The following is a 16,525-nucleotide window of genomic DNA, read 5'->3' as shown; positions in this document are numbered from 1 at the left end:
AAACCCTGTCTCGAAAAACAAAACAAAACAAAAACAACAACAACAACAAAAAAGAGCTTATCTTACTCAAACAAGTTCCTTGTCTGTTTCCTGTAAATACTTAGATTAGTTTCATTGTAACATTTTCTATAAAGCAATCTGAACAGTGCATTTGTAGACACTTAGACTTTTATAGTTGTGTGATTATTTCCTTAGGGTAGATTCCTGGAACTTTGTTAGGTCAGTTGGGAAGCCAATAGCTGTGGACATAGCTTGGGGACCTTTGCAATAGATCCGTGATGTTGAAATCTTGTGGCTAAAGTGTGAAGCCATGTAGGCAGATTTGTCAGAGCCATGGTGTGCATTGGGCTTCTTGTGTATGCAGAAACTACAGATAGAGAGACACTAGCCATTTATTAATGCACTTTCCCAAATGGAAATATGATATGCTTTTCAGCATATGCAATTACACGCTTTGTTAATCACTGAATAGAGTCAAAAATTTCACAGTAAACACTTAACGTGGGAAAAAGAAAGCAGTAATCATGATTATTGTCTAGACTACTGAAAAATGATACCAAATTACTGAGATGTTCTAATTTGTCTTAAAAGTATGTCTGTGTGTTTTTTAAATGATATCTTTCTAAACATTTAAAGCATTGGAAATGCACTGTGCTATTTCAGCAAACCTATTGGAGATTATCTATCTGACATGTCTATACATTGCTAATATGCTAAAGAATCTCTCTGTGTGGCTTCTCAAATTGCTTTTTGCTTGTGCTTGAAAGTTTTTCTCAAGCCGGGCGGTGGTGGCGCACACCTTTAATCCCAGCACTTGGGAGGCAGAGGCAGGTGGATCTCTGAGTTTGGGGCCAGCCTGGTCTACAGAGTGAGTTCCAGGACAGCCAGGGCTACACAGAGAAACCCTGTCTCGAAAACCAAAAAAGAAAAAAAAAAAAAAAAAAAAAAAAAGAAAGAAAGTTTTTCTCTGCACAAGTAGAGTTTCCCTGAACCAGACTGTATGTATGTATGTATGCATGCATGTACATTCGTACACCCATACGTATATGTGTCTGTCATATAATGTCTAAAATTAAAATGAAGCTTGGTCCTCTAGCATCCATAGGGTGCCATTCTCCTCCCCTTGGAGGCCCCAGTAGAGGCCCCGGGGCTCGTGACAACACATGGCAGAAGCTCCGTGTGAACGATGTGCTTGCCTTCACATCTGCAGATCAGTTAAAACCAGAAGGCAAAGGCTCCTCCTCCTGTCATGACTAGGTCCATACACCATGAGAACTTTTATCTTCTGCAGAGTGTAGGTGCCCTGAAATTGTTGACATTTCTCATTTCCTGTCAGGGCTTAGCAGCCAGTCGTTTACACTGGGACACTATGATGTATTGAAAGTGAACACTATTCTCCACGGAGAGCTTTAGTCTTGACGTGTTTTGATGACTGTTGTCTGCTATCATGCTAAACCTTGATATGTTTGTTATTTGGCTGCTAGAAACCGTTCAAAGGAAAACGAGGAGTCTAAGAAACAAGGCTCAGAGAATCTCCGGAGGCACGAGGAGTTTCGGACTCAGCTTTGTGATTGCTTGAGTCTAGACAAGAAGTGTGAGAAGGCATCGGATGAAGATTTCATATTAAAGGTATTTGCATGCAAGTTAAAGGTACTATAAACATGGGGTCATCCTGGCATGCGATAGGAAAGGAAGTGCTGTAGTTAAGTCTAGGGGTGACAGGAGACCAGGAGTAGACCAAAGGTTGTGTGTTACAGTTTCTTTTCTTTTTTTTTTTTTTCAAGATAGGGTTTCTCTGTGTAGTCCTGGCTGTCCTGGAACTCACTCTGTAGACCAGGCTGGCCTCGAACTCAGAAATCTGCTTGCCTCTGCCTCCCAAGTGCTGGGATTAAAGGCATGCGACACCACCGCCTGGTGTGTGTTACAGTTTCTATTGCTGCAACAAAACACCACGCCCAAAAAGCTGGCTGGGGAGGAAAGGGTTAATCCAGCATCTACTTCCAGATCACAGTCCATCTTTGGAGGAAGTCAGGGAGGAACTCAAGCAGGACTGGACCGTGGAGGCAGGAGCTGATGCAGAGGCCATGGAGGTTGCTGCTTCCTGGCTTGCTTCCTCATGGCTTGCTCAGCCTGCTTTCTTATAGAACCCAGGACCTCCAGCCCAGGGATGGCATCACCTACCACTGCCTGGGATTGCCCCCATTGATCAGTAATTGAGAAAATATCTTATAGTTGAATCTCATGGAGGCTTTTCCTCAGCTGAGACCCCTTTCTCTCTGATGACTCTAGCTTGTGTCAAGTTGACACAAAACCAGCCAGTTTACGTAACATTAATTAATGGTGTAGAACAGAATAGACCACAACACTTCTATAAACTTTAATTCTAGGATCTTTCGCTAGTGTTACTAGATTAATTATTGTCTAAAAGGGATGATGTGGTCTAAAACACACTTAGATATTGAAATACAATTAATTATCTCACGATATGTTTGTGCATGAATTGTTTTCTTTTGGTTAAGCTGCGTACACAAAATCAGTTATATAAACATTAGTATTTTAGTTTTCATTAGTATTTTTAAACGAACACGCACAGCATTAGATTTAATTATGCATTTTTAAGTAAAGTGATTTCTTGATTATCCTTCCTTCTGTTTTCCCCCACGCTCCAGATCATACCCTGTATCCTTCAAAGATGGGATCGGGGTAGAGGACACACGTGCTGCAGAAATTTTAATTCCCAATCCATGGCATTCTATCCTGCCTTTAACCATTTAGTGCCCAGATAAAAGACACACACAATCTTTATATTTACAATAAACCTTAATCAGCACCAGAGCTGGGCAGAGATCCAAACTCTCTATTGTCAGGGTCTACTTTCCTATTGATAACCCTGAATTTCTACTTACTATGTTTTATCTGGGCTGCTCTTAACTCCAATCGGCCAGCAGCCCTCAGTCGATGTTTTCAGGACTCACCTACCCCATGGTGGCTTCTCCTCCATTCCTTTCTTCTCCACCTTGTCTCTCCTCCTTTCTTTCTCTTCTCCATCCCCAACCAGGCCACTCAAAGCCCACCTCCCTCTAATCCCTCCAGTAATTGGCTGTAGCCAGTTTCATTTAGCAATAGTTTTAAATCATGCAACAAGATTTGTACAACAGAGGCTTGTAAATGTGAAAATCACCCGTAGGGCTACACCTTCCTTTCGGGTACAGAGTTTAACATAACCATACAAACCTCAGCACACATGTAACATGAAGTGGAAAGACCAAGGCTGTACATTCATCATCATATAGGCTGCTGCCCTCTTGTAGTATACACTTAGTAAGATACTCCTTGCAGCTCTGCATCCTTACGTCCTTAGTGAGTAAAACACTAGTCTTGGTTCTAAAGTACCTTTAACCTTTACATTAGAACTCATAAGATCTTATTCATGGCGGATTGCTATGAAGGGCAGACACGGAGGACTTTAGTGGGATAATTGTCTTGGTCCATAGTGATCCATTCAGGTCCTGCCCATTCTGCTCATTCACAAGCACTCTGTGTCCTTGTTTCCTGGCAGATATTCATACAGCCATTCTCAAAAGTCACCGCCCAGTTGCCCACTAGTCAGTTCATACAGTGTCGTCTCTGCAAGCGGATTCATTTGGTTTAGGGTCTACTGTATGAAGTCGGGGCTAGAGTGCCAGGTACCCCCATGGGTGCTGAATGTCCCTACTCCTCCTAGTTAATATAGGACCAGGAACTTGTCTGCACAACTCCACTTCTCTGTGTGGTTTGGGACTCATGAGTGTCTCAGGCCAAGTGGCAGGCAGAGCAGAAAGGAACTTTGGTTGAAACTCCACCCTTGGGAATCCCATCCCTCCACCAGTGACAACCTCAGCGCATGTCAGGAGCATCTCCGTTAATCTTGCTCTTTTATTTTCTGCATTCCCAATGCATTGCCCTTTGGCCCTTATTTTACTGGGAGAGCCCATGCCTCCCAGGAATGGTAAATGGTAGTTGACTCCCTCCATCTCCCTTCTCCTTTCCCCAGCCCCTTCTCCCATTCTCCTCAGAAAAGGGGAAGCCTACCCTGGATATCAACCAGCCCTGGTATATCACACACTGCAGTACAACTAGATGCACCATCTCCTGAAGTTACACGAGGCAGCCCAGTAGGAGGAAGGGGTCCCAAAGACAGACAACAGAGTCAGAGACAGCTTCTGCTGTTAGAAGTCCTACTTGAAGACCAAGCTACAGAACTTTAGTATACTCACAGAGGACCTAGGTCAGTCCCCTGCAGGCTCCCGGATCAGCAGTTCAGTCTTTGTAAGTTCCTATAGGCCCAGGCTAGTTGATTCCATAGGTTTTCTTAAGGTGTCCTTGACCCTTCTGGCTCCTACAATCCTTCCTCCCCAAAGGGAACATTGTTTAAAAAATTTTTTTTAGTTTTAATTATGTGTATGTGTGTTCATATCTGTGTTGGGGGTGTGTGCACATGCCCTTGGAGGCCAGAAGATGTCAGATTCCCTGGAGCTGGAGTTACAGGTAGTTGTGAATTGCTTGATGTGGGTTCTGGGAACAGAACCTGGGTCCTCTGGAAGGTCCGAATGTACTTGTAACTACTAATCCTTTTCTACAGTCTCTTCCACATCCTTTTTAGACAAGGCTCACTGTGTCATCCTGGCTAGTCTGGAGCTCTCTGTGTAGACAGATGGCCTTAAACTCAAAGAGGTCTACCTACTTGTGCTTCCTGGGTTCTGGGATTTAAGCCATGTGTCACTATACCTAGCCAGGAAGCACTCATAATCATTTCTTGGCTATCCAGGCATCCACTTCCCCACTATCTAATGGGTGTAGATTACATGCTGGGCACTGCCCTAGGGATGTGGTAGTGAATGACACAAGACTAATTCCACACCACTGAGCGCTGTCATTGTTATGGGGTTGAAATGGTGCAGAGGTGGGTAGCTTTAGTGTCATCCTATCTGGTGAAAGGTCCTGTGAAGAAAACCACCTTGTGAGATAGGGAGAGGGAGCGACAGATATCAGAGGTATGGGAAGCTGGTTTGGGCAGGCTGATGAAAGGGGTACTACTCCAGAGCTGGGGACTTAAAGGGATGGTGGGACGTGAGCATGAGGATGTGAGGAAGCACTCAAGATCGAGGAACAGAACTGAGCTGTGAACTGTGCAGGGACTGACCACACAGGTGGTCAAACCACACAGGCTGACCATGCTAACTGCAGGTTCAAGTCCTGCTACGGCACTGTCATGGCTCTGCAGAGCAGGCTTATCTATATGGCCAGTAACTTTTACAAATGCACACAGTGAACATTTTAGAATGTGCGTCATGGAAAGCAAAAGGTCCCATGAATGCCAATGCCCACGACAGCCACTTTTAGCCTGCTCCATTACGTGATTACAATTAGATATTTGTAAAAACAACCGTTCTGTTTTCTCTGCAGTGGCCCCCACGCCAGCACCTGGCACACAATAGGTGCAATTGGATGTGGGCTGAGGGCATCTCGGTCAGTAGCCTTTGACATCCCCTCAGCCTACCATGTCACCTTCAGCACCCTGCAGTCAGGGCTCACCCCAGCTACCACACCTCCTCTCATCCTTGCCTTGTGGCCCCCTTCGAATAATTTTGACTACAGAATCTGCAGATAACGGCCTTTGGAGGCTGCCTTTGAAAATGCGAGCAGATCTGTTTGTTTTATTGTTTAGTCAGATCAAAACCTCATTAGGCTATAGACCGTGAGCTGTTTGGAGAGAATGGATGGAATTGTCTGTTTTATTTTGTCTTCCTCTTATTTTACCACAGCTGTGATTTTTTTTTCCTCTTCAGCTTAGAGAGCTGTGCAAGGAAAACACATTCCTGAAAGGACAACTCACTACTCTTGAAGAGACCGTAACCGTCCATGAGATGGAGGCAAAGGCTAACAGAGAAACCATCATGAGGCTGGCGGCTGAAGTCAGCAAGGAGCAGACAAAAGCTGCCTCCTGGGCGGAGGAGAAGGGCAAGCTGAATCAGGTACAGTGTGCTAAAGGTTCCCCTGTGCCCTGCTCACAGAGCAGAAATGGAGGAGCCCCTCCAGAAAAGGGGCTACAGTTTCAAATGCTGCTCTCAGCGTAGGGGTGGGGGCACTGTGTAGGGGACGTGACCCAAGTAAGACATGTGATATTTGATATATGCTTTTACACATAATTAAATATATATTTCTTTTGTTGTTGCTGTTGTTTTGGTTTTTTTTTTTTCAAGACAGGGTTTTTCTGTGTAGCCTGGGCTGTCCTGGAACTCACTCTGTAGACCAGGCTGGCCTCAAACTCAGAGATTTACTTGTTTCGGTCTCCCAAGTAATGCGGTTAAAGGCGTGCGCCACCACCACCCGGCTAGACATATATTTCTAATTGCAAAAAAGAAATGCAAAATACTTTAAAGGATTTGGAGACAGGATGGCTTACTTTGATTAGATAATAAGAATGTTTTTCACTTTCAACTCTTAGGTTTTGAGCATGTAGGTAGTAGGTTTAAAAGATACAAAATTCTTATTGTACAAAAGATATTAAATGGCTACTCCTCCCTCCCTCCCTCTCCCTAGCCACTCACTTCTCCTCTTTTTTATTTAATTAATTTGTGTGAGTGTGTATGTTTGGGTGGTGTGTGCACATGCACACATACCTGCCTGTATATGCACAGGTGGAAGTTAGAGATTGGATGTTTTCCCATTTCTCTCCATCTCAGTTTTTGAGATATGGTGTCCATCCAGGAGCTCACTAACTAGCCAAACTCTGTGGTCAGAAGGCTTTCAGAATCCTGTTTTCACCTCTGGGATTATAGTGGTATTCTCTCTCTCTCTCTTCCTGCCTCTCTCTCCCTGTCTTTCTCCGTCTGTCTGTTTGTCTGTCTGTCTTTCCTTTCCTCCCCTTTTCTCCCTGTTGCCTCCCTCTCTCCCCCTCCCCTATGCACACTTGGCATTTTTCACAGATGTTGGGATCTAAATGTAAATCCTCATGTTTATGCAGAAGCAGTCTGAGAAATCCTAGCCTTCAAAAAAAAAAAAAACCCACATGTAAAAATATCAATCTTTCTGAAACTATTCAATGTACATGTGTATATATATATTATACACACACATATACACACATATATTTTATAATGTATAAAATAATATGCCTTCTATGTATTACACATACCTGTTTACTTTTAATAAAATGACAATATACTACACACTGTTATCAATAAGGTGATTATGAAGAACTTATCAGTCGCTTTTCTGTTGCTGTGATAGAACACCCTAGCAAAAAGTAATTTTTCGAGGAAAGCGTTTATTTTGGCTTACAGTTCCAGATGAGATACGGTCCATGATGGCAGAGAGAGCTTGGCAGTAGGAGTCCGAGGCCACCTGGTGGTCAGAAGGAAAACTGATTGTCCTTCATCCACACACCGGAAGCAGAAAGAGAGGAAACAGGAAGTAGGGTCAACTAAACCTCAAATCCCCCTCCCTCCCCCAGTGACATACTTCCTCCAGGAGGGCTCCATAACCTCTCCAAACAGTACCATCCACTGGGGACCAAGTGTGGAAATAGAGGAGCCTACGAGGGTCATTTCTTATGTAAACTGCAACAATCCTATATAACCTACCTTTCTTTCTTTCTTTCTTTCTTTCTTTCTTTCTTTCTTTCTTTCTTTCTTTCTTCCTTCCTTCCTTCCTTCCTTCCTTCCTTTCTTTTTTTCTTTCTTTCTTTTTTTTCCGAGACAGGGTTTCTCTGTTAGCCTTGGCTGACCTGGAACTCACTCTGTAGACCAGGCTGGCCTCGAACTCAGAAATCCGCCTGCTTCTGCCTCCCAAGTGCTGGAATTAAAGGCGTGGGCCACCACCACCGGGCCTTATATAACTTTTCATGTGTCACCTGTCACATAAAGCAAAACCCTAGAAGACTGGATGGATCCAACTGTGTGGATGCGGTAGTTCTGAGAGGTGTCAACGTAAGGACTTGACTCAGTTATTAACTTTTATTTAGATAACGGATAGCCTGATCTTTTCCAACTAGCTAGCCCTTGTTTGAATGTGAGACTAAACTCCATATATTTAACAGTGCACAAACTTTTAATGTGTTTTAAATTATGTGACAAAGGGAGTCATTATTAGATCTTTAGCTTCCAAAAGCTACAGAAAGCTGATACAGCCAGTTAGGGAAAGTGCAGTGGCTCTAGTCGTAGACGGGGACATTCTGATTAGGCAGTGGCAGGGTGTCCCAGAGAGGCTCCATGACAGAGGAGGGCCAATGATCTTTTGCTCATAGCTTCCTTAGCCACAGCGACATCACTGGGTCTGACAGTGATCAATAGTAATGATAATTTCTAATTATTTCCAGTTCTCTGCATGAGCTTTCCTCCCCTCCCCTCCCCACTCCCTTCCCACACCCCCATAAAAGTAAAGACTGTCACTATCATCAGCATCCTGTCATGGATAGCTTGTGCTGCTACAACCTAATGCCACAGGCTTGGCTTGGGGTCCCCCAGCGTGAGAACCTGTGAGTTCAGCATGTGCAAGGCCTTGGGTTCAATTCTCGGTAGCACCAAAATAAAAGAAAATAAAAACTAGACAAATCTGGAGTGGATGGCTTAAACAATAGCAAGCCAACCGGAAGTGTGAAGTCACATGCTGGCACGACTCAGGTTCTTTTCCTGGCTTATAAATGTCATCTTTCTGATGTGTCTCACATGGCTAAGGGAGAGGAAAGAGGAGGGCGAAGGTTATGGCGCAAGGTGGAGGGAAGGAGAGAAGGAAAGAGAGAGCAGTAGGAGGGAGGGAGAGGGGCAGGTGGATGGATAGATGATACATAGGCAGATAGATAGCCTGGTTGATAGATATTGGTTGATAGCATTTGCTATGTGGCTCCAGGTTGGCCTCAGATGTATAGCATCTGAGATGTATAGTCTTCCTGCCTCAGCTTTCCAAAGGCTGAGATTATAAGCATATGCCACTAAACTGGCCTGGTCTCTATATGTATAGTGTAACAATATATAATATATAACATATAACATATTATAATGTGATATATATATATGTGATATATATATATATGTATGTATACCATCTCTTTCTTTCTCTCTTTCTTCTCTCTCTCTTCATCTCTCCCTCTCTTGCTGTCTCTCTCTCACTCTCTTGCTGCCTCTCTCATTCTCTCTCTTTCTTACTGTCTCTCTCATTTTCTCTTCCTCTCTTGTTCTCTTTCTTTCCCTTCTCTTTCTCTCCTCCCCCTTCTTTGCCTCCAACTTGTGGGTCAAGATGTGAGCTCTCATCTATTCCTGATATCCAGCAGTGACACTCTGAAACCATAGCCCCAAATTAAATGCTTTCTTTAAAACAAAAAACAACTCCCACAAAACCCAAAAAACAATACATATATACATATATACATATATACATATGTACATATACACACATATATATATATTCTGTAGCTACCTGAGATATGTTTGAGTAACCATTATGGGGTCATTCCTTTCTGTTTTTCTTGTGGTGCTGGGACCTCCTGCATGTTAGGCAAGAGTTCTATCATGAAGCTGAATTCTTATCTTTGCTCCTTAGGACGTTAGCATTCATCAGATCTTGCCTGGATTAACTACCCATCAGAAGTGTCAAAGTGACTATTATTATATGCTTAGAATCCCACCTCTGTCAGCCCCTCTCTCTCTCTCTCTCCTCTTTCCCCCATCCCTCTCTTGCATGCTACCTTGTTTTTCTTAAAGGACCCACAATCCAGAATAAATGTGTGGATACATAAGTGCTCAGCTGTTATAACTCTATTAAAAACGGTTTATTTTTCATTCTTACACATTCATTTTCATTGTTTTGCTGTCTAGCAGTCCATTTTTTTTTCTGGTGTTCTAAATTCTTTGAACTTTCTGCATCTGAAGCTCCTTAGAGATGGCCCTGTGACCCTGCCCGGCAACATTGTAATGCTTCCTTGCTTTTAGGACAGAGGCATTATTCCAGGCTCACTTGCAGCTTTCAGGTTGCCAGTCCAAACCACTCAATTCCCTAGAAAGTTTAGGTTCTACTTGTCAAGGGGTGGCGCGTAGGGACCACGCTTTAGCATGGAGGTGTGCCCCCTTCCTGTATCCTTGCCATCATCACAGCGATGGTGCTAACAGCTCGGTGAGGTTGTGTGATTGATCCAAGCTCATCCAGTCATCATGTTGCAAGGCCAGGACCTGAACCCACATCACCACATGCTTTGCCTCCTATCAGCCATCCGATTTGTATGACGGTCACAGCATCATGGGAGGGTGTTGGCAGGGATCATTTGTTAGTGGAAGAGCAATAACAAACAACCATGCAATTTCCCTACTGAGTATTAACTTTCAAAAAGCATCTTAGGACATTAGTAGGAAATTACTGAGAAAGCATGTTGTAATATGAGATGAAACAGGAAAAAAAAACCCAATTTCTTTTCTTATATAAGTGTCTTTGCTTGGGAGTCACTCTGGAAACTCATCCACTTTGGCTCCAGGTTCCTGCCAACATCATAAAAATTGTAAAATAAAAATTTGGGCAATAAAAACCCGAGGTCTTTCATAAAGTGCTCATTCATAGGACTATTTATTGCTCCAATAATTTACTATAAAAAAAAAAAAAACGCTGTAAGAGCTTTTCCTGACACGTTGATGGCCTCAGCAAGAACCTCCAGACTGCTTTCCAAAGCTCTGCTTTTGAGGTAGGGAACTTTATTTTTATTAAAGTCCAGATGTATATAAGAGGCAGAAGTAGTCACACAGCTGGGGTGCCTATGTCTACAAAACTTGGCTTTATTGCTTTGCTTAAATTTTCGGTCCAGGTGTGGTAGCACACTCTTTTAATCTCAGAATTCAAGAGGCAGAGTCAGGAGGATCCTCTGAACTAGAGGTCAGCCTGGTCTACACAGTGAAATCCAGGCCAGCCAGGTTACACTGTAAGACCCTCTCTCAAAAAACAAAAAAACAAAAACAAAAACAAAAACAAAAAACAACAACAACAACAAAACAACCCAGGTGTTTTATTACAGGTAAATATATTATTTGGAAATCTGTAGCAGTTGTTTTGTTTGGGTACTGGGAACTGAAGTGAAGATCTTCTCAGGAGTCCTCTTGGCATGGTCTGTCCACCCAGCCCCTGCGACACTGGGCAGGGTGAAGTGAAGGTCTCATGCTCGTTAAGCACGTATATGGCTATAGCACAACTATTACAGTGGGATTTTTTTTTTAGTATTTTATTTATTTATTTTATATATATGACGAGTATACTGTGGCTGTCTTCAGACACACCAGAAGAGGGCATCAGATTCCATTACATGTGAGCCACCATGTGGTTGCTGGGAATTGAACTCAGGACCTTTAGAAGAGCAGTCAGTGCTGCTAACCACTGAGCCATCTCTCCAGTCCTCCAATGTGTTTTAAAAATCTATCAAGCTTGGCACCTTTTATCTTTGTTATCTTAAAAAAAAATTCAACATTATTAAAAGTAGTCACTTTGCCCAAACAAGCCACACACAGCTTTCCTAGAATCTAGAAGTTGAATATACACATTGGACTTTCAATAGGCTCTTTTCTTTAACACTGTTGAGATTTTCTTCATTAGAATGAAAACTAGGGACTGTGGTGGTTTGAAAGAAAATGGCCCCCATAGGTCTATAGGGAGTGGTTCTCTTAAGAGGTGTGGCCTTGTCAGAGTAGGTGTGGCCTTGCTGGAGGAAGTGTGCCATTATTCAGACAGGCTTTGAGGTCTCCTGTGCTCAAGTTATGCTCAGTGTGGTACATAGTCTCCTTCTGCTGCCTTCAGATCAAGATGTAGAACTCTCAGCTCCTTCTCCAGCACCGTGTCTGCCTGCATCCCATCATGATGATGATGGACTGAACCTCTGAAGCTGTAAACCAGCTCCAATGAAATTGTTTCCTTTATAAGAGTTGCCTTGGTCATGGTGTCTCTTCATAGCAATAGGACCTAAATTAAGATAACACTCTTAAACTACCAGTAGAAAAAAATAAACCCTTCCACACTTGAGTTGATTCTTTTTAGATTTTCCTTTTTTAAAATCATATAACAGTAAAAGAAAGACATAGGTTCTGGCTTAGATGCCTAAGATCCTGACTTCAGAATCATTTGACTGTGCAGTCCCAGGCATGCAACTTTATCTTTTAAATCTCTGGTTTCTCTTAAAATTATTTGTGAAATGTGGAAACGATTTAAGGCTATATCTTATAAGTATTTTTAGTATTAAATTAATAATAAATCTGTTAATAAATTATTAATATATAATAATAAATACATTATTATAGTTAATAATATCTTGATATCTATGGGGGATCCAGTTCAGAATACCTCATGGACAGCAAAATCTGGATGTTCAAGTCATTACATAAAATACTAGTTTAGTATACACATCTTCTAATAGATTTTAGGTTATCTCTAAATTACTTCCAATACTCAATACAATAAAGTAGCACATAAACTATTATTTACTAGGAATTTACAGGGAAAAGCTCTGCATCCAATTTCCTTCCTGCATAGTTTTTACCTGAGGTTGGTTGGATCCATGTTTGTGGAAGCCACAGCTACAGACAGCTGGCTGTGACATCCATGGACCACGCATTGTGCATGTGGCACACTGTTTATTGTTACTTCTCTCTCCCAGTGACTCACTTTTATTTAGAGGTTAAAATAAATATGAGATTATTTGAAGAGAAGAGGCTTGTGGAATAGTTCCTGGAGGTAAAAAAAAAAAGATTAGGCATCGATTATTAAAGAAATTAAAGCAGTCTAAAATTACATACCATATTGGAAGAAACTTTAGGTAATTTTCTATTTAGATCCTGGTTCTCATAGGAAATATGAATTATCTTTAGTTACTCTGTTTTGAGACAAGGTATGTAGCCCTGGCTAGCCTGGAACAATGTAGACCAGGCTAGGCTCAAACTCATACATATCAACCCAACTCAGCCTCTCAGGCACTGGGATTAGAGGTGTGAGCCATACCTGGCACATTTTATTATTCCAATATACTAATTATTTTGACAGTGCTGTCAAACAACCCCACGGGCTGTGTACACTAGGCAAATGCTTTAAAGACTTATCTTTAAAAATTTCCCTTCTACCTGGTGTCTAGCCCTTTCTTGAGCTGTTCCTGCAATCCTAGCTGGAGCAATTCCCCATCAAAGGAAGAAGAGGGCAGAATTTCTACAGTTTATGCCCTCACCCTGGTAGTGTCTTACTTTACAGAGTAAACTGAAATCTCTCCTCTTCTCCTTCCCCTCCTTTTCTCCCCTTCTCTCTTCTTTCCTCCCCTCCTTTTCTCTTCTCTCTTCTCCCCTCCCTCCCCCTATCCTTCATCTCCTTTCTTAAGAGTTCTGCAGATTGCACCAATACCTCATTCATGCAAGGCACATGGCCCTCAGACATATTTTCTTTACTTAGAAAAATATTCTTGGAGACCAGGTCCTCCTAAATTTCCCTGGCTATACATGTATGTTTCAGTAGCTCAGGCAGATCTCGACTCTTCTCAGCTCCCTAAGTAGCTAGTAGCTTTGGGTGCTCCTCTTTTTACTTCTTAGTGTTTTATTAATTACCTATATTAAGATATTGACATTGTTACGGTTTACATTGTGCTTTTTAAACTAAATTTTATTAGATGGTTTATCTTTAGGGTCATTCTAAAAATTTACAGTCAGAACAGCATTTAAAGAGTACATGATGCATTTTTTTTTTCATTATTATGAGTCTAATCTTAGCGGTGATAGAACCCATTGCATTTCTCCGTAAAGGTCCAGTGGGAACTGTCCGTGGTCCTCCAGGCACAGAACAACCAGATCAGGGCAGTGTTTACAGCTCTATAGCACAGCGCAGGAACACAGTGGCTTCTGGGGCAGAGGAAGCCGCGGTCATCCAGCACTGAGTTTACTAATAACGAGACTCTTTCAAACTTCAGCTATGTCTGTCCTTTTCAACATATACAATGGCATCGGGACAGCTTTGATGGGGGAAAGGTCAGCTCATCTGAAGCAAAATGTCGCCCTGTAGCTTCCCCATTATTGAGCATCTGCTAGCGGAGGATAAAACAAATCCTCCTCGTCTACACGGCAGCCCTTGGAGCACGGATCCAGTTAAAGGGAACCTACCCCTGAAACACAACTCCAAAACTTCTACCGTTCTTTCTCTGCATGCATCCTAGGATGATGTCCCCCCGGGGTTGTGGGTGTAAGGTCATAACTTTTTATTTATTAACTCCTGATTAATACCTCTATACATAGAAAAAATAAATTAGTAGAAAAATTATCTAACAGTGCAGAAAGCACAAATCCGAATTTCAAGTGTTGGACACCACAGCCACGAAATGGAAATTTACTGTAAAGAGAACAGGTGTGGGAAAAGGATCCCATAAGCTGTATCCATCCTACTTTAAAAGCTTGTGCAAGGAGATTAATAAAGAAGATCTTGGCTATAGTCAAGCTGGTTTTATAATAATTTTCGAACAAAAGTTAAAATTATACATCTTGGTGTTTAAAAGAAAAAAAAAAAAAATCCAAACTAGCTACAAGTACCTTGACAAGGGGCAGTGCGTGTGTCCGCATTGAAGGTTGATTGTGATCACACACTAGCTTCGTGGTTGCTTGCTAAGTAAGCTTGCCCTGGTTGTACTGATCATACTTACAGAAGAAGTGTGTTCACATTTTAAGACAACACCCTCCCATGATGTGAACTTAGGTTCTTCTGCATTTCAAACGGGCACTTTATCCATTGAGCCAACACTACACAAACTTTTCTTTTCTTCAGATTGATTTTGGCCTTTCATTTATCTCTTTATGTTATTTAGACCATTTTTGTCAAATGTAATAGTGAAGCCATTGCCATTCATTTGCTGATTTGGTAGGGCTGAACCTAAATATTTGTTTATTATTTTATTATTATTAATTACTATTATTATTGTTTTGATATTTTTGAGACAGGTTGTCTGTATGTATCCCTGCCTGTCCTGGAACTTACTATGTGGGCCAGGCTGGCTGTGAACTCACAGAGATCCACTTGCCTCTGCCTCTCAAATGCTGGAATTAAAGGGATCTAGTATCACACCCAGCAAGATCTGCTAGTTACTACAAAATGTTTTTAGCATTACCATCTGCATAGGGTCTGCCCTTATTTGCAGATGTGTCCTCAGTGGAGGTCACCTCTGAGTTTCCTGGGAAAGAAGCTGTTTGTTTCTCCTTCTGTGTCAGTGTGGTCTGACAGCAGTCACTGGGTCCTGGCTCTCCATGCGCATGTCACCGTACGTCTCATGCTTCAGTGTATCCTTGAGGTAGCCATGCAACGAGACTCCATTCCGCTGGCTTGCTCCTGGGGACTGTACAGGTAATTGCATGTGCAGCCCCGAGGACATCTATTTCCAGCACAACAATGCCTCTGAGCTCCAGAATAATTAACCAGGGCACTGGAGAGTGGCTGTCCCCAAGGTCTGCTGCTGGCTCTGGATCCTATATTTCATAGAGAAACAGCTCAGAATTTGCCAGGCTGGACATTTCCAGGAATAAAAACATCCAACCAAACTATGTAATTAGATATTATCATGGGTGCTTAGATTTAAAAAGAGGTGGTGATCTGTTGTAGACCTGAGGCTCTCAACCTTACAAACGCTGCAACCCTTTAATACAGTTCCTCGTGTTGCAGTGACCCCCAACCATAACACTATTTTCATTGCTGCTTCATAATGGTAATCTTGCTACTGTTATGGCTATTAATGGAACTATCAGATATGTAGCCCCTGTGAAAGGGTCATTCAACCCACAAAGGGGTCATAACTCACAGGCTGTGAATGGCTGTTCTAGGGGATTACACTAAGTTGGTAGTCTGATAGTAGGGTAGAAACCTTCAGAGCTGAAATATTTTAATTATATTTGCTGTTCTTTTGGCGTTAGGGGACATTTGACTAATGTACTTAAAATTGTGAGCATGTCCGCCATACTCTAGCATCTGATAGATTTAAATTATTATTTATTTGTTTATTATTTATTTATTTGTTTATTATTTATTTACTTTTGTGTGTGTTGCTAGCATGCTTTGTGTATGAATGGAGGTTGAAAGACAGCTTATTGGGGAGTTTGCTCTCTCCTTCCACCATATGGGTCTTAGGGATTGAACCCAGATCTTTGGGCTTGGTGGTAATCACCTTTAACCACTGAGCCATCTGGCTCTGATAGATTTTTTTTTTTAATGTATCATAAGCTGCTCTCAAATATCCCTGACAGTGAGAGGCTCCTGATTTTGCACCAGGGGGTTTCTTTTCATATACAAAGAAGTCCTTGTGTCACTAAATTTAGGGCATTGATTTTCTAAGTAAAAACAGGAGTCCAATTGACTATCACCAACACTGATCCTGGTTACTAAAACTGAGCAAGTGAGCAGATACCACACTCCTATCTGAAGAGAAATCTGTAAATGTTAAAGATATGGTGTCTCCAATAAAGGACTCTTGGCTCTACTTTAAGGCCTGTGATTTAATTAGCAGTAG

General features: G+C 42.1%; 1 protein-coding gene across 1 annotated transcript in view; it reads left to right on the top strand.

The window, feature by feature from the left end:
* The window catches only part of Ccdc170 (coiled-coil domain containing 170), a 78,349-nt gene that overhangs the window by 29,129 nt on the left and 32,695 nt on the right, over positions 1-16,525 (top strand). Inside the window, exons 4-5 of the mRNA XM_076926764.1 lie at positions 1,485-1,629; positions 5,829-6,014. Of these exons, the coding sequence (XP_076782879.1) occupies positions 1,485-1,629; positions 5,829-6,014 (331 nt within the window). The remainder of the gene's footprint in view (positions 1-1,484; positions 1,630-5,828; positions 6,015-16,525) is intronic.

Source organism: Arvicanthis niloticus, chromosome 28 (genome assembly GCF_011762505.2).
Source record: "Arvicanthis niloticus isolate mArvNil1 chromosome 28, mArvNil1.pat.X, whole genome shotgun sequence".
Taxonomy (NCBI): Eukaryota; Metazoa; Chordata; class Mammalia; order Rodentia; family Muridae; genus Arvicanthis; species Arvicanthis niloticus.
This window is presented reverse-complemented; position numbering and strand designations above follow the sequence as displayed.